At 43.2% G+C, this 16,153-nt stretch overlaps 1 protein-coding gene across 1 annotated transcript in view; it reads right to left on the bottom strand.

Moving 5' to 3' along the window:
* The window catches only part of LOC140199717 (stomatin-like), a 54,582-nt gene that overhangs the window by 14,405 nt on the left and 24,024 nt on the right, over positions 1–16,153 (bottom strand). The window contains exons 4-5 of the mRNA XM_072262194.1: positions 11,792–11,874; positions 1,648–1,851 (exon numbers count right to left, since the gene is read on the bottom strand). Coding sequence (XP_072118295.1) covers positions 1,648–1,851; positions 11,792–11,874 — 287 coding nt within the window. The remainder of the gene's footprint in view (positions 1–1,647; positions 1,852–11,791; positions 11,875–16,153) is intronic.

Genomic DNA, 16,153 nt, shown 5'->3' with positions numbered 1-16,153 from the left:
AAAGAACCCAAGGATAACAGCAAGAGACTTGCAGAAATCTCTGGAGCTTGCCAAAGTCTCTGTTCATGTGTCCACTATAAGAAAGGCATGAAACAAGAATTGTGTTCTTGGAAGGACACCATGGAGGAAACCACTGCTCTTCAAAAAAAAAACATTGCTGCATGATTCAAGTTTGCAAAGACCACCTGGATGTTTCACAACACTTCTGGGACAATATTCTGTGGATACATGAGACAAAAGTTTAACTTTATGGCAGCAATGCACACTGTTTTGTTTGGAGGGAAAAGGGCATTGCACACCAACACCAAAACTCAATCCCACAGTGAAGCATGGTGGAAAGAGCAATATGGTTCTGGGCTGCTTTGCTGCCTCAGGACCTGGACAGCTTGCAATCATTGAGGGAATAATGAATTCAAAATTGTATCACGCAAACACGAGTAATTCTGCAGATGCTGGAAATTCAAGCAACACACATCAAAGTTGCTGGTGAACGTAACAAGCCAGGCAGCATCTCTAGGAAGAGGTACTGTCGACGTTTTGGGCTGAAACGTTGATTGTACCTCTTCCTAGAGATGCTGTCTGGCCTGCTGCGTTCACCAGCAACTTTGATGTGTGTTGCTCAAAATTGTATTAAGACGTTGTACAGGGTAGAGGTCTGTCACCTGAAGCTTAATAGAAGTTGGATGATGCAACAAGACAATGATCCAAAACACAAGAGTAAATCAATAACAGAATGGTTTAAAAAGAAGAAAATTTGTGTTTTGAAATGGTCAACTCTGAGTCCCGATCTTAACCCAATTGAGATGCTGCGGCATGACCTGAAAAGGGTTGTTCATGCAAGATATCCCAGAAATACTGATGAACTGAAACAGTTTTATATGCAGGAATGTCTAAAATTTGTCCAAGCTGATGTGCAGGATGATCAACAGTTACTGGAAACATTTGGTTGAAGTTATTGCTATACAAGGAAGTCACACCAGTTACTGAAAGCAAAAGTTTACATACCTTTTCCAACAAATACATGTAATATTGGAATATTTTTGCTTAATAAATAAATGAATAAATATAATTTTTTTGTGTTATTTATTTAATTGGGTTCTCTTTATCTAGTCTTAGGACTTACTTGAAGATATAATCACATTTTAGGTCAGAAATAAAGAAAATGCTAAGAGGTTCACAAACTTTCTAGCACCATTGTATACAAAATTATAAGGGGTTTAGTTAGGGTAAATGCAAGCAGGCTTTCATACAGTGAGGTTGGGTGAGACTAGAATTAGAGGTCATGGATTAAGGGTGAAAGATGAAATGTTTAAGGGGAACATGAGATGGAACTTCTTCAGTCAGTGGACGTGGTGGATGTGGGTTCGATTGCAACACTTCAGAGAAGTTTGGCTAAATACGTGGAAGGGAGGGGTATGAGGGGCTAAATACGTGGATGGGAGGGGTATGAGGGGCTATGGTCCAGGTGCAGGCTAATAGGATGAAGCAGAGTAACAGTTCGACATGGACTAGTTGGGCCAAAGGGTCTGTTTCTGTGCATGGTGTTCTATGACTCTATGACAGACAAGGTGTCATGTGTTAGTGGTATGTCAAGGGCTGAGGGCGAGGTGAATCTCGGTAGCTCGGTGTACTTCGCTCGGAACGTACCTCCATCTGCTGCGCCATGTTCCCCTGCTCGGATACAATGTCTGACAGGTTCCTGGTGCCCAGTATGTTGCGCAGGGTCGTCTGAGCTAGCAGGTGAGTAATATTTGAAACATTATGCACTCTAGTCACTGACCTCACAGGATCAAAGATGCGATAGTAGACAATAGCATCCACCATAACTGCCACAGAGTCTTTCGACAAGATCTGCAATCAGAAACAAATCAGAATCACAAGTTTCAGAACCAGAACAAGAATCATAATCAGGTTTTGAAGGTGTCCTCAATGCTGGCGAGGCTAGTGCCCATGATGGAGCTGGCTGAGTTTACAACACTCTGCAGCTTTTTCCGAGCCTGTGCAGTGGCCCCTCCGTACCAGACGGTGATGCAACCAGTTAGAATGGTCTCCATGGTACATCTGTAGAAATTTGTTAGTATCTTTGATGACATACCAAATCTCCTCAAATTCCTAATGCAATATATTCGCTGACATGCCTTCTTTGTAATCACATTGATATGTTGGGGCCAGCAATAAGGCTCATTTAGTGGGTCAACTGATTAATTGATGGTTGAAAACTGTGTCTAGTGCCAAGGACAAGAACCTGCACTTAACAGGATGTCCAACAAAGGATAAAATTGTCGGAACAAACTCTAAGTGAAGGACAATGTATGGACACCAAGTGCTGAGTGAAATGGGATAAAGATTGTGATGGCATTTGGGTTTTCCATAAAGAATTGGAGGAACTCATTGGGTCAGGCAGCAACTAAAGGATTTTTTTTTAACACACAGAGTGGTGGGTGCTTGAAGTGCACTGCCAGCTGGGGTGGTAGAGACAGATACACCAGGGGCATTTAAGTGGTGGTAGAGGCAGATACGTTAGGGACATTTAAGAAGTTCTTAGGTAGGCACATAGATGATAGAAAAATAGAGAGATATGTAAGAGAGAAGGGTTACATTGATCTTAGAGTAGGTTAAAAGGTCAGCACCAGATTGTGAACTATAGAGGCTGTACTGTGCTGTAATGTTCTCTTGTAGAGTCACAGAGTCATAGAAAAGAACAACACAGAAACAGACCCTTTGATCCTTCCAGGCTGTGCTGAACAATTTAAACTGCCTTCTCCCATCAACAACTACGGAGACTATACCCCTCCAAATCCCTACCATCCATGTACCTATCCAAACTTCTCTTCAACAGTGAAATCGAGCTCCCGTGGACAACTTGTGCTGACAGCTTGTTCTACACTCTCACAACCCTCTGGGTGAAGAAATTTTAAACTGTGCTCCAAAGTTACGAGCAATCCATTTCAGTTTTCAATTGACATCGGTCTCCATTAGTTTCTTAGGCTCGAGTTGTTTTAGAAGCTCAGGTAACCATGGTTTCAAGATGAGAGAGATAACCATGACAATCTCAAAGATCCTTGCTCATAGGACCTACTTCCCATGAAGAAATCGTAGGTCATGGGCAGATCAGTCCTGTTAAAGAACCCAGGACACATACTGGAAACTAGAGCAGTGCCTCAACTCTGTAAAACAACCGAGGCTCACACGCCAAGAGGAAATATGAGTTAATCAAGGGGGCAGGAATCCAGGTTTGCAGACGGTGGAGGTGAGGGTGAGACAAAACAGAAGGAAGGAGTATGTCGGGTGATCACTATGTATTTACAAAATGTAACAGTGGACTGTCGGGTAGGGTGATCACTATGTATTTACAAAATGGAACAGTGGACTGGGGGTAGGGTGATCACTCTATGTATTTACAAAATGGAACAGTGGACTGGGGGGTCGGGTGATCACTATGTATTTACAAAATGGAACAGTGGACTGGGGGGTTGGGTGATCACTATGTATTTACAAAATGGAATAGTGGACTGGGGGGGTCGGGTGATCACTATGTATTTACAAAATGGAACAGTGGACTGGGGGTAGGGTGATCACTATGTATTTACAAAATGGAACAGTGGACTGGGGGGTTGGGTGATCACTATGTATTTACAAAATGGAACAGTGGACTGGGGGTAGGGTGATCACTATGTATTTACAAAATGGAACAGTGGACTGGGGGGGTTGGGTGATCACTATGTATTTACAAAATGGAACAGTGGACTGGGGAGTTGGGTGATCACTATGTATTTACAAAATGGAACAGTGGACTGTCGGGTTGGGTGATCACTATGTATTTACAAAATGGAACAGTGGACTGGGGGGTCGGGTGATCACTATGTATTTACAAAATGGAACAGTGGACTGGGGGGGTTGGGTGATCACTCTATGTATTTACAAAATGGAACAGTGGACTGGGGGGTAGGGTGATCACTATGTATTTACAAAATGGAACAGTGGACTGGGGGGTAGGGTGATCACTCTATGTATTTACAAAATGGAACAGTGGACTGGGGGTTAGGATGATCACTATGTATTTACAAAATGGAACAGTGGACTGTCGGGTTGGGTGATCACTATGTATTTACAAAATGGAACAGTGGACTGGGGGGTAGGATGATCACTCTATGTATTTACAAAATGGAACAGTGGACTGGGGGGTAGGATGATCACTATGTATTTACAAAATGGAACAGTGGACTGGGGGTAGGGTGATCACTATGTATTTACAAAATGGAACAGTGGACTGGGGGTAGGGTGATCACTATGTATTTACAAAATGGAACAGTGGACTGTCGGGTTGGGTGATCACTATGTATTTACAAAATGGAAAGGTGGACTAGGGGATTGGGTGATCACTATGTATTTACAAAGTGGAAAGGTGGACTGGGGGATTGGGTGATCACTATGTATTTACAAAATGGAACGGAGAAGGGGGTACAGTGATCACTCTATATATTCAGCACATTAATATGAATTGGTCCAACTTTAAGCAACAGGGGTCAAGGACACTCATCTCAAACCCATGAGATTCTCTCTTTACAGGCAAATCAATCTCTAATTATTTGCCATTTCTTGAGACAGGAAATCCCTGGTATATTCTTCACCAACCCAAAACTTGTGAAGAACAGCCACCCAGTCAAGGTGATCGTACAATATTATCCATATCCTGGTCACACCAGAAAACCTTGAGCCAGGATGTAATTGGCTTCTATCACCCATATACCTTCTTCTCAATGTATGTCTGCTCTAGGATGTCTTCCAATGAGCCAATCTACATCCCCCATCCCACACCCACCTAACATATGGACATGGTCAACCAGCATCAAATGTAAATGGAGTCTCAGTGTCACCAAACTTAGCCATGGTGGTGGCTGTATTGGGAATGAGACCTTTGTCGTCCCCTTCTGACAGGTGTTTTAGTCAGAATGGTCTGAAAGATGTGGTTTGTCAAGGCTGTAATACAACTGTTTGGTGTGTTCTGAAGGGACACATTGAAACAAACTTTGTAGCTGCTGAAAGATTAATAACTTGATAAAAGACACACAGAGGTCTGGCTGAACCTTCCTGGTCTTCCAGCATGCATCACAGCCTTCTATGGAATCACCAATTCCCAGAAACAGAGAAGTCTACAGAAAGTGGTGGAAACAACCCAGTCCATCCTATGCAAAGTCCTCCATAGCATACATTTATGTAGAACATTGTGACAAGAAAGCAACATCCATCATCAAAGACCCCTACCAACCAGACCATACTCCCTTCTCACTACTGCCATTGGGAAGGAGATACAGGAGCCTAGGTCTCAAACGATCACTTTGTCAGGTCCCATGTAACCAGATTCAGGAGCAGTTCTAAACTCCAGTCCTTGTTAGATTAGATTTAGATTAGTTTAGATTCAACTTTATTGTCATTGTGCCGAGTACAGAAATACAAAGAATAGTGTTACTTACAAAATAACTGCGAATAAAAACGTCCTACAGCACACAAATATAAAAGTACTGAGACAGTACAATACGGATGCAATTCTGCTTAGCGCTGTGATGAGAGGTTCAGCAGTGTCACAGCCTCAAGGAAGAAGCTCTTCCTGTGCCTGCTGGTGCGGGAGCGGCGCCAACCAGATGGGAGGAGAGTGAAAAGTCCATGGTTAGGATGAGATGCATCCTTGATAATGCTTTTTGCCCTGCCCCGGCAGCGTTTATGGTAGATGTTCCCAATGGTGGGCAATTGGGTGCCGATAATCCACTGGGCAATTTTCACCACACACGGGAGTGCTTTGCAGTCCGATACGGGACAATTGCCATACCACACTGAGATGCAGTTGGTGAGTATGCTCTCAATGGTACAGCAGTAAAAGTCCATTAGTATCCTGGGACAGAGGTGAGCTTATAATACCATAAGACAAAGGAACAGAAGTTGGCCATTCGGCCCATTGAGTCTGCTCCGCTATTTTATCATGAGCTGATCCATTCTGCCATTTAGTCCCACTCCCCCGCCTTATCACCATAACCTTTGATGCCCTGGCTACTCAGATACCTATCCATCTCTGCCTTAAATACACCCAATGACTTGGCCTCCACTGCTGCCCGTGGCAACAAATTCCATAGATTCACCACCCTCTGACTAAAAAAATTTCTTCGCATTTCTGTTCTGAAAGGGCGCCCTTCAATCCTTAAGTCATGCCCTCTCGTACGAGACTCCCCCGTCATGGGAAACAATGCTGCATCCACTCTGTCCATGCCTTTCAACATTTGAAATGTTTCTATGAGGTCTCCCCTCATTCTTCTAAACTCCAAGGAATACAGTCCAAGAGCGGACAAACATTCCTCATATGTTAACCCTCTCATTCTTGGAATCATTCTAGTGAATCTTCTCTGTCCCCTCTCCAACGTCAGCACATCCTTTCTTAAATAAGGAGACCAAAACTGCCCACAGTACTCCAAGTGAGGTCTCACCAGCGCCTTACAACACAACATTGCATTCGCCTTCTTCACCACCGACTCAACCTGGAGGTTAACCTTAAGGGTATCCTGTACGAGGACTCCCAAGTCCCGTTGCATCTCAGAACTTTGAATTCTCTCCCCATTTAAATAATAGTCTGCCCGTTTATTTCTTCTGCCAAAGTGCATAACCATACACTTTCCAACATTGTATTTCATTTGCCACTTCTTTGCCCATTCTTCCAATTTATCCAAGTCTCTCTGCAGACTCTCCGTTTCCTCAGCACTACCGGCCCCTCCACCTATCTTCGTATCGTCAGCAAGTTTAGCCACAAAGCCATCTATTCCATAATCCAAATCGTTGATGTACAATGTAAAAAGAAGCGGCCCCAACACGGACCCCTGTGGAACACCACTGGTAACCAGCAGCCAATCAGAATAGGATCCCTTTATTCCTACTCTCTGTTTCCTGCCAATCAGCCAACGCTCTATCCATGTATGTAACTTTCCCATAATTCCATGGGCTCTTATCTTGCTAAGTAGCCTCATGTGTAGCACCTTGTCAAAGGCCTTCTGAAAATCCAAATATACAACATCCACTGCATCTCCCTTGTCTAGTCTACTTGTAATTTCCTCAAAAAATTGTAATAGGTTTGTCAGGCAGGATTTTCCTTTAAGGAATCCATGCTGAGTTCTGCCTATCTTGTCATATGCCTCCAGGTACTCTGTAACCTCATCCTTGACAATCGACTCCAACAACTTCCCAACTACCGATGTCGAGCTAACAGATCTATAATTTCCTTTTTGCTTCCTTGCCCCCTTCTTAAATAGTGGAGTGACATTTGCAATTTTCCAGTCCTCCGGAACTATGCCAGAACCTATCGACTTTTGAAAGATCATCGCTAATGCCTCCACAATCTCCACAGCTACTTCCTTCAGAACACGAGGGTGCATTCCATCTGGTCCGGGAGATTTATCTACCCTTAGACTATTCAGCTTCCTGAGTACTTTCTCTGTCGTAATTGCGACTGCGCACACTTCTCTCCCCTGCCACCCTTGAGTGCCTGGTATACTGCTGATGTCTTCCTCAGTGAAGACTGATGCAAAATACTCGTTCAGTTCCTCCGCCTTCTCCTTATCTCCCATTACAATTTCCCCAGCATCATTTTCTATTGGTCCTATATCTACTCTCACCTGTCTTTTACTCTTTATATACTTGAAAAAGCTTTTAGTATCTTCTTTGATATTATTTGCTAGCTTCCTTTCATAATTAATCTTTTCCCTCTTAATGACTTTCTTAGTTTCTTTTTGGCGCTGCTTCCTGCACACATGCTGAGCTCGTTGACTTTACTAACTTTGCCTCCAACTTTCACTCTGCCCTCAAGTTTACCTGGTCCATTTCCAACACCTCCCTCCCCTTTATAGATCTTTCTGTCTCTGTCTCTGGAGACAGCTTATCCACTGATGTCTACTATAAGCCTACTGACTCTCACAGCTATCTGGACTATTCCTCTTCTCATCCTGTCTCTTGCAAAAATGCCATCCCCTTCTCGCAATTCCTCCGTCTCCGCCGCGTCTGCTCTCAGGATGAGGCTTTTCATTCCAGGACGAGGGAGATGTCCTCCTTTTTTAAAGAAAGGCGCTTCCCTTTCTCCACTATCAACTCTGCTCTCAAACGCATCTCCCCCATTTCACGCACATCTGCTCTCACTCCATCCTCCCGCCACCCCACTAGGAATAGGGTTCCCCTGGTCCTCACCTACCATCCCACCAGCCTCCGGGTCCAACATATTATTCTCCGTAACTTCCGCCACCTCCAACGGGATCCCACCACTAAGCACATCTTTCCCTCCCCCCCCTCTGCTTTCTGCAGGGATCACTCCCCACGCGACTCCCTTGTCCATTCGTCCCCCCCATCCCTCCCCACTGATCTCCCTCCTGGCACTTATCCTCGTAAGCGGAACAAGTGCTACACATGCCCTTACACTTTCTCCCTTACCACCATTCAGAGCCCCAGACAGTCCTTCCAGGTGAGGCGACACTTCACCTGTGAGTCGGCTAGGGTGATATACTGTGTCCAGTGTTCCCAAAGTGGCCTTCTATATATTGGCGAGACCCGACGCAGACTGGGAGACCGCTTTGCTGAACACCTACGCTCTGTCCGTCAGAGAAAGCAGGATCTCCCAGTGGCCACACATTTTAATTCCACGTCCCATTCCCATTCTGATATGTCTATCCACGGCCTTCTCTACTGTAAAGATGAAGCCACACTCAGGTTGGAGGAACAACATCTTATATTCCGTCTGGGTAGCCTCCAACCTGATGGCATGAACATCGGCTTCTCTAACTTCCACTAATGCCCCACCTCCCCCTCGTACCCCATCCGTTATTTATTTTTATACACACATTCTTTCTCTCACTCTCCTTTTTCTCCCTCTGTCCCTCTGACTATATCCCTTGCCCATCCTCTGGTTCCCCCCCGCTTGTTTTTCTCCCCGGAGCTCCTGTCCCATGATCCTCTCATATCCCCTTTGCCTATCACCTGTCCAGCTCTTGGCTCCATCCCTCCACCTCCTGTCTTCTCCTATCATTTTCGATCTCCCCCTCCCCCTCCCACTTTCAAATCTCTTACTAGCTCTTCCTTCAGTTCGTCCTGACGAAGGGTCTCAGCCTGAATCGTCGATTGTACCTCTTCCTAGAGATACTGCCTGGCCTGCTGCGTTCACCAGCAACTTTGATGTGTGTTGCTTGAATTTCCAGCATCTGCAGAATTCCTGTTGTTTTAGTTTCCTTTTTGTAAGCTTTAAAAATCTTCCCAATCCTCTGTCTTCCCACTAATTTTTGCTTCCTTGTATGCCCTCTCCTTTGCTTTAACTTTGGCTTTGACTTCTCTTGTCAACCATGGTGGCATCCTTTTTCCATTCGAAAATTTCTTCTTCAGTGTGGAGAACTTCACTCACCTCAACTCTGAACTGATTCCACAACCTATACACTCACTTTCAAGGACTCTGCAACTCATGCTCTGAGTTTTTTTTATTTTCATAGTTTATCTTTTGCACATTGGTTGTTTATCAGTCTTTGTTTATATCTCCAGTATATGTAATTTTCATAAGTTCTATTGGTTTTTTTTTCATTTTCTGGTAAATGTCTGTAAGGTAGTATATGGTAACACACACATACTTGGATAATAAATGTAATTGGACTTTGATTTTAATGGTGTTTGTCAAGATTCCGAACAGCAGTGTACTCATGTCTCTGCAGAATGGCTGCTCTGGGGTGGAGCAGAAGAGGGAAACATTGAGACAAATATGATCAGCTGTTATAAGGCTAATAATTTAATAAGAGACATACTGAGGTGTGGCTGAACCTTCCTGGTCTTCAAGCATAAGAAGCCCATGACCAAATCTTAGAGGCTGTTTAATTCTGGTGGATAAAAATGCTGACAGGCAAGACCATACAACCATAAAATATCAAGCAGAATTAGGCCTTTCAGCCCATCGAGTCTGCTCTGCCATTCAATCATGGCTGAATTTCTTTTCTACCCCTTTCTCCTACCTCTCGCTGTAATCTTTATCAATCAAGAGTCTTTCAATCTCCTAAATACACACAGTGACTTGGCCTCCTCAGCTATCTGTGGCAACAAATTCTACAAGATTGACCACCCTCTGGCTAAAGAAATTATTCCTTATTTTCTGTTCTGGAAATGTCCCTATAAAGGCAAGGACTAAGCAGGAGTCTATGAGAAGCTGAAACCTCTTCTCACCTTCAAAGGACAAGCCAATCACTCTTCCACACAACTCCTCCCACCCATGAGGTGCTCCCCCATACACTAGACCATTAGGTGACAGCAGGTTCAGTCTGTGCAATACTGTTTCTATTCTATCAATAGCCCCACACAAACTCCAATATTAAACTGCAGGAGTCAGTGACTCTCGAGCCAAACCACTAAAAAGGGAGACCCATATCTGATAATTAGTGAGGAAATCCCTGGCAGATGATATAATTCACATTTATTAAATTGGTTGTTTGCCTTCTGGGAGATTACTCGACATAGTTTGCACCGCATTGTCCTCCTTCCTACAGCCAATCAGAACTGAAGAAACCCTTTGTTCAAAGCTCAAAGTAAATTTATATTCAAATTATATATATGTCACCATATACAACCCTGAGATTTGTTTACTTGTGGGCATTCACAGTAGAACAAAGAAATACAATAGAATCGATATAAAACTACAAAGACAGACAAACAGCCAATATACAAAAGACAAACTGTGCAAATACAAATAAATAAAAATAGGTAGATAGATCGATAGATAATCCTGATAACATAAGTGGGGGTAGAATCCTTGAAAGAGAGTGTGTAGGCTGTTGAATCAGTTGAGAGTTGTGCTGAGTGAAGTTACCCACACTGGTTCAGGAGCCTGCTGGTCTCAAGGTTAGCTGACTGGATGATGCCACACTGTCAATCAAATGTTTTCTACACCGCTCCCCCCCACAACAACTGCAATATAATTTTTAACTAGAAAACAATAAATATTCAAAGAGGATTATTTCTTAATTATCTGATTTACATTTCTCCAGGATACGTCTCTACTCTAGAGAAATGACATACTATCATTTGGTATGCTGCCAAAAAACTCTGGCAAATTTGTACAGATGTAGCATGGAGAGCATTTTGACTGAATTGCGCCACCGTCTGGTAGGGAGGCTCCACTGCACGGAATTGGGAAAAGCTGCCGAGGGTTGTAGACTCAGTCAGCTCCATCGTAGGCACAACCCTCCTCACTATCAAGGACATCTTCAAAAGGCGATTATTCCAAAAGGCTGAATCCATCATTAAGGAGCCCCATCACCCAGGTCTCTTCTCATTACTACCGTCAGGAAGGAGGTACAGGAACCTGAAGACACACACTCAATGATTTAGGAACAACTTCTTCCCCTCCACCATCAGATTTCTGAACGGACATTGAGTCCATAAACACTTCCTCACTTCATGTTCTCTTTTCACGCTTCATTTTTAAAAATAATTCTTATTGCAACAGAGTAATTTTTTTACGCATTGCACTGTAGCGCAGCTGCAAAACAACACATTTCACAATATACGTGAGTGATAATAAATCTGATCCTGATTGTGATTCTGACTTTCGCTTGCATCCTGTTAACCTCCAATCCATGGATACTTCAATGTTTGTTGTGGAGATTGGACAATGTTTTGTAGTATCGGCATTGATCTATTCCTCAAACTATCGATGGAAAGCCCTCATTATTATTGGATTGACTGCTACCCAGTCTCCTCACCAACACAAGAAGCAAGGATCCACTGTACGTACCTTTTGAGGAGGTACAGAGAATGACACAGTCCTCAGATCAACAACGTGAAAGGTATCAACACAAGGTATAAACCAGAAAATACCTGAGGGTAAGCAGAAAAATATCATTAGTCTTTTTCAAAAAGCAGCAACTTGGATTTATAATTTAATGTTTTAAAATCAGTTTTGATTGACTTGTTGAGATACAACGTGGAATAGGCCCTTCTAACCGCATGCTCAAAAACCCCAATTTAACCCTAGTCTAACCATGAGACAATTTACAACCGGACAATTAACCTACTAACCGGTACAAATTTGGAATGCAGGAGGAAACTGAAGCAGCTGGGAGAAACCGACGAGGTGCTGGAGGCAGGAAGCATGTTCCCACTGATGGGTGAGTCCAGAACCAGAGGCCACAGTTTAAGAATAAGAGGTAGGCCATTTAGAACGGAGTTGAGGAAAAACTTTTTCACCCAGAGAGTGGTGGATATGTGGAATGCTCTGCCCCAGCAGACTGTGGAGGACAAGTCTCTGGATGCTTTCAAGAAAGAGATGGATAGAGCTCTTAAAGATAGCGGAATCAAAGGTGATGGGGATAAGGCAGGAACTGGATACTGATTGTGGATGATCAGCCATGATCACAGTGAATGGCGGTGCTGGCCTACTCCTGCACCTATTGTCTATTGTCACCGGGAGGACATGCAGACAGTGGCGGGAATTGAACCCGGGCCGCTGGTACTGTAAAGCATTGTGCTAACCACCCCAAAGTGCCACAGCGGGTAGAGCCACTGCCTCACAACTCCAGAGACCCAGGTCAATTTCTGCAAGCCCACAAACTCACTGGAGGCTGGGAGCCCAGAGACTGCCTGTCCTTGAGTTGGAGGACAACCCGCGTATGCGTGTGTGAGACAGAGGTGGGGGAGAACAGGGCATGTCTTGCTATTGCTGTTGTTCTCCTGTGCTGATCATTGTGGGCATAATATGTTGGCGCCGGAACCTCTGATGAGGCTTGTGGGCTGCCCCCAGCAGATCCTTGGATTGTGTTGGTTGTTAATCGATAGAGGCAGATACATTAGAGATATTTAAGAGACATTTAGATATGTTCATGAATGTGAGGAAAATGGAAGGATATGGACATTGTGTAAGCAGAAGAGATTAGTTTAGTTAGCCACTTGATGACTAATTTAATTGGTTCAGCACAACACTGTGGCTGAAGGGCCTGTTCCTGGGCTGTACTGGTCTATGTTCTATGTAATTAATGCAAATGATGCATTTTACTGTATATTTCGAAATACATGAGATTAAAGACTATAAGACCATAAAATAATAGAGTAGAATTAGACCACTCAGTCCATCGAGTCTGGCCAGTCATCTTCTCCCTGTAACCCATAACCCTCTTAACAATCAAGAACCTATCCTCCACTCCTGTCTGTGGTGACAAATTCACCAATTTGACCACCCTATGGGTAAAGAAATTCCTCCTCATCTTGAATAAATGTATCTAAATCTGAATCTGAATCGAACTTGACCATGGGTGTTGTCTCTGTGGAGTTTGCACATTCTCCCTCTGACCATGTTGGTATCCTTCTGGTAATCCAGCTTTATACTATATCCCAAAGATGTGCGGGCTAGTCGTGTTGGATCCAACTGTTTGATTCTTAGATTAGGCTGTTTAATTATTTTCTTTGCAGTTTAACAATTAATTATCTGTTTGTATTTTAAGTAGCTCCTATATGTATCATCATCTTCATCATCATTATGTGCCATGTTATATCACGCAGGCAATCATGGTTTTACCATGACCATCATTATTCTTGGCAATAGTTTCTACAGAAGTGGTTTGCCATTCCCTTCTTCTGGTCAGTGTCTTTACAAGACAGGTGACCCCAGCCATTATCAATACTCTTCAGAGATTGTTTACCCGACGACAGTCGTCACATAACCAGGACCCACCACCTGCTCCCATGGCTTCATGTGACCCTGATCGCGGGGGGGCTAAGCAGGTGCTACACCTTGCACAAAGGTGACTACAGCCTTGTGAAGGGAAGAAGCGCCTTACACTTCCTTTGATAAAGATATACCTCCACCTCCCCACCCAACAGCTTAAGATGCCTCTACAAGATATACAAAGTATAATTCTGGAAAACTTTAAGTTTCTTTGTTCTGCATTACTTGAATAATTGTTTTCTCATTGCTTAACTTGGTACTGCAGTATTCAAGTAAGTACTTTCTAATTGGTTGTCTCTTATATATAGATTTGAACGGAATTTTTTTATCTCTGGGTAAAAATTAGCTGTTTTGTGCTAGGCACCATCTTTAGTTTCTATTTTCTTCAACCAGTAGACCCCTATCACTGTTTCAACATCCCTCGTTTTATCAACTCTTAATAAAACGATCGTGAAGCAACAAGTTTGATGCCTCTTTCTTGACTTTGAAAAGAAACTTGAATCAAAAACGTCAGAATCCAACAGTAGTCTAGGTATTGATTGGCTCTCAAATTAAGGTGAGTGGTAGGATCTGGGGGAATATGATGGGAATGTGGTAAGAATATAATAGGCAGGATGTGGAAGTTTATGAGAGGATGCAGAGGAGCTGTACCAGCATTCTGCCCGGATTAGAAAGCATATCTTTTGAGGAGAGGTTTAGCAAGGTAGAGTTTTTCTTTTTGAAATGAAGGAGAATGAGAGGTGACTTGATAGAGATGTACAAGATAAGAGGCATAGATAGAGTGGACAGCCAGCACCTTTTCCCCAGGGCAAAAATTGCTAATACAATGGGACATCATTTTAAGGCGATTCTAGGAAAGTATAGAGGGGCTGTCAGGGGGGTGGGGGGAGGTGATGCCACGTTGTGGCAGGTATCTGCCAGAGTGTGTTCAAACACAGCAAGTTCTGAACCATGATCTGCAGTGTCCACAGTTCCCTAAGCGTAAACACTTGAATTCCTTCCTTAAGTATGTGCAGTGAATGATTTCCTATAGTGAAAGTTCTTATAGAACTTTCTACAATTCAGAACACCCTGACTGGCTGCATTACTGCCTGATATGGGAACTGTACTTCTCTAGGTCGCAGGACTCTGCAGAGAGTGGTGCGGACACCCCAGCACATCTGTAGATGTGAACTTCCCACTATTCAGGGCACTTACAAAGACAGGTGTGTAAAAAGGGCCTGAAGGATCATTGGAGACCCGAATCACCCCACCCACAAACTGTTCCAGCTGCTACTATCTAGAAAATGGTACCGCAGCATAAAAGCCAGGACCAACAGGCTCCTGGACAGCTTCTTCCACCAGACCGTCAGACTGCTTAATTCATGCTGACGCAACTGTATTTCTATATTATATTGACTGTCCTGTTGTACATAATATTTATTATAAATTACTATAATTGCACATTTCACATTTAGACGGAGATGTAACGTAAAGATTTTTACTCCTTATATATATGAAGGATGTAAGTAATAAAGTCAATTCGATTCAATTCCAGTTCGAGTTCCTCCAGTGTTTTGTGTTACTCTGTATTTCCAGCATCTGCAGTATCTCTTGGATACGTACAGTGCCTATCAAAAGTACTCACTGCCCTTGGAAGTTTTCATGTTTTATTGTTTTACAACATTGAATCACAGTGGATTTAATTTGGCTTTTTTGACACTGATCAACAGAAAAGAATCTTCAGTGTCAAAATGAAAACAAATTTATTCAAGTTGGTCTAAATTTATTACAATTATTAAACACAAAATAATTGATTGCATAATTACTCACCCCTTCAAGTCAGTATTTAGTAGATGCACCTTTGGCAGTAATTACAGCCTTGAATCTGTGTGGATAGGTCTCTATCAGCTTTGCACATCTGGACTCTGCAATTTTTCCCCATTCTTCTTTACAAAACTGCTCAAGCTGTATCAGATTGCATGGGGATCATAAATGAACAGCCCTTTTCAAGTCCAGCCACAAATTCTCAATTGGATTGAGGTCTGGACTCTGACTTGGCCACTCCAGGACATAAGCTTTGTTGTTTTGAAGCCATTCCTGTGCAGCTTTGGCTTTATGCTTGGGGTCATTGTCTTAGAAATATAGAAAAACCCTCAGCACAACACAGGCCCTTCAGCCCACAAAGCTGTGCCGAACATGTCCTTACCTTAGAAATTACCTAGGGTTACCCATTGCCCTCTATTTTTCTGAGTTGCAGTTCTCTTACAGAATGCATCAGGTTTTTCTCCAGCATTTTGCTGCATTCATTTTACCCTCTATCTTCACAAGCCTTCCAGGGCCTGTTGCAGTGAAGCACCCCCACAGACTGATTCAGCCACCACCATGCTTCACGGTAGGGATGGTGGTTTTTGATGATGTGCGGTGTTTGGCTTTTGCCAAACATAGCATTTACTC

This window comes from Mobula birostris, chromosome 6, assembly GCF_030028105.1.
Source record: "Mobula birostris isolate sMobBir1 chromosome 6, sMobBir1.hap1, whole genome shotgun sequence".
NCBI classification, from domain to species: Eukaryota; Metazoa; Chordata; class Chondrichthyes; order Myliobatiformes; family Myliobatidae; genus Mobula; species Mobula birostris.
The sequence above is the reverse complement of the archived record's forward strand: the minus strand, read 5'-3'. Positions and strand labels throughout refer to the sequence as shown.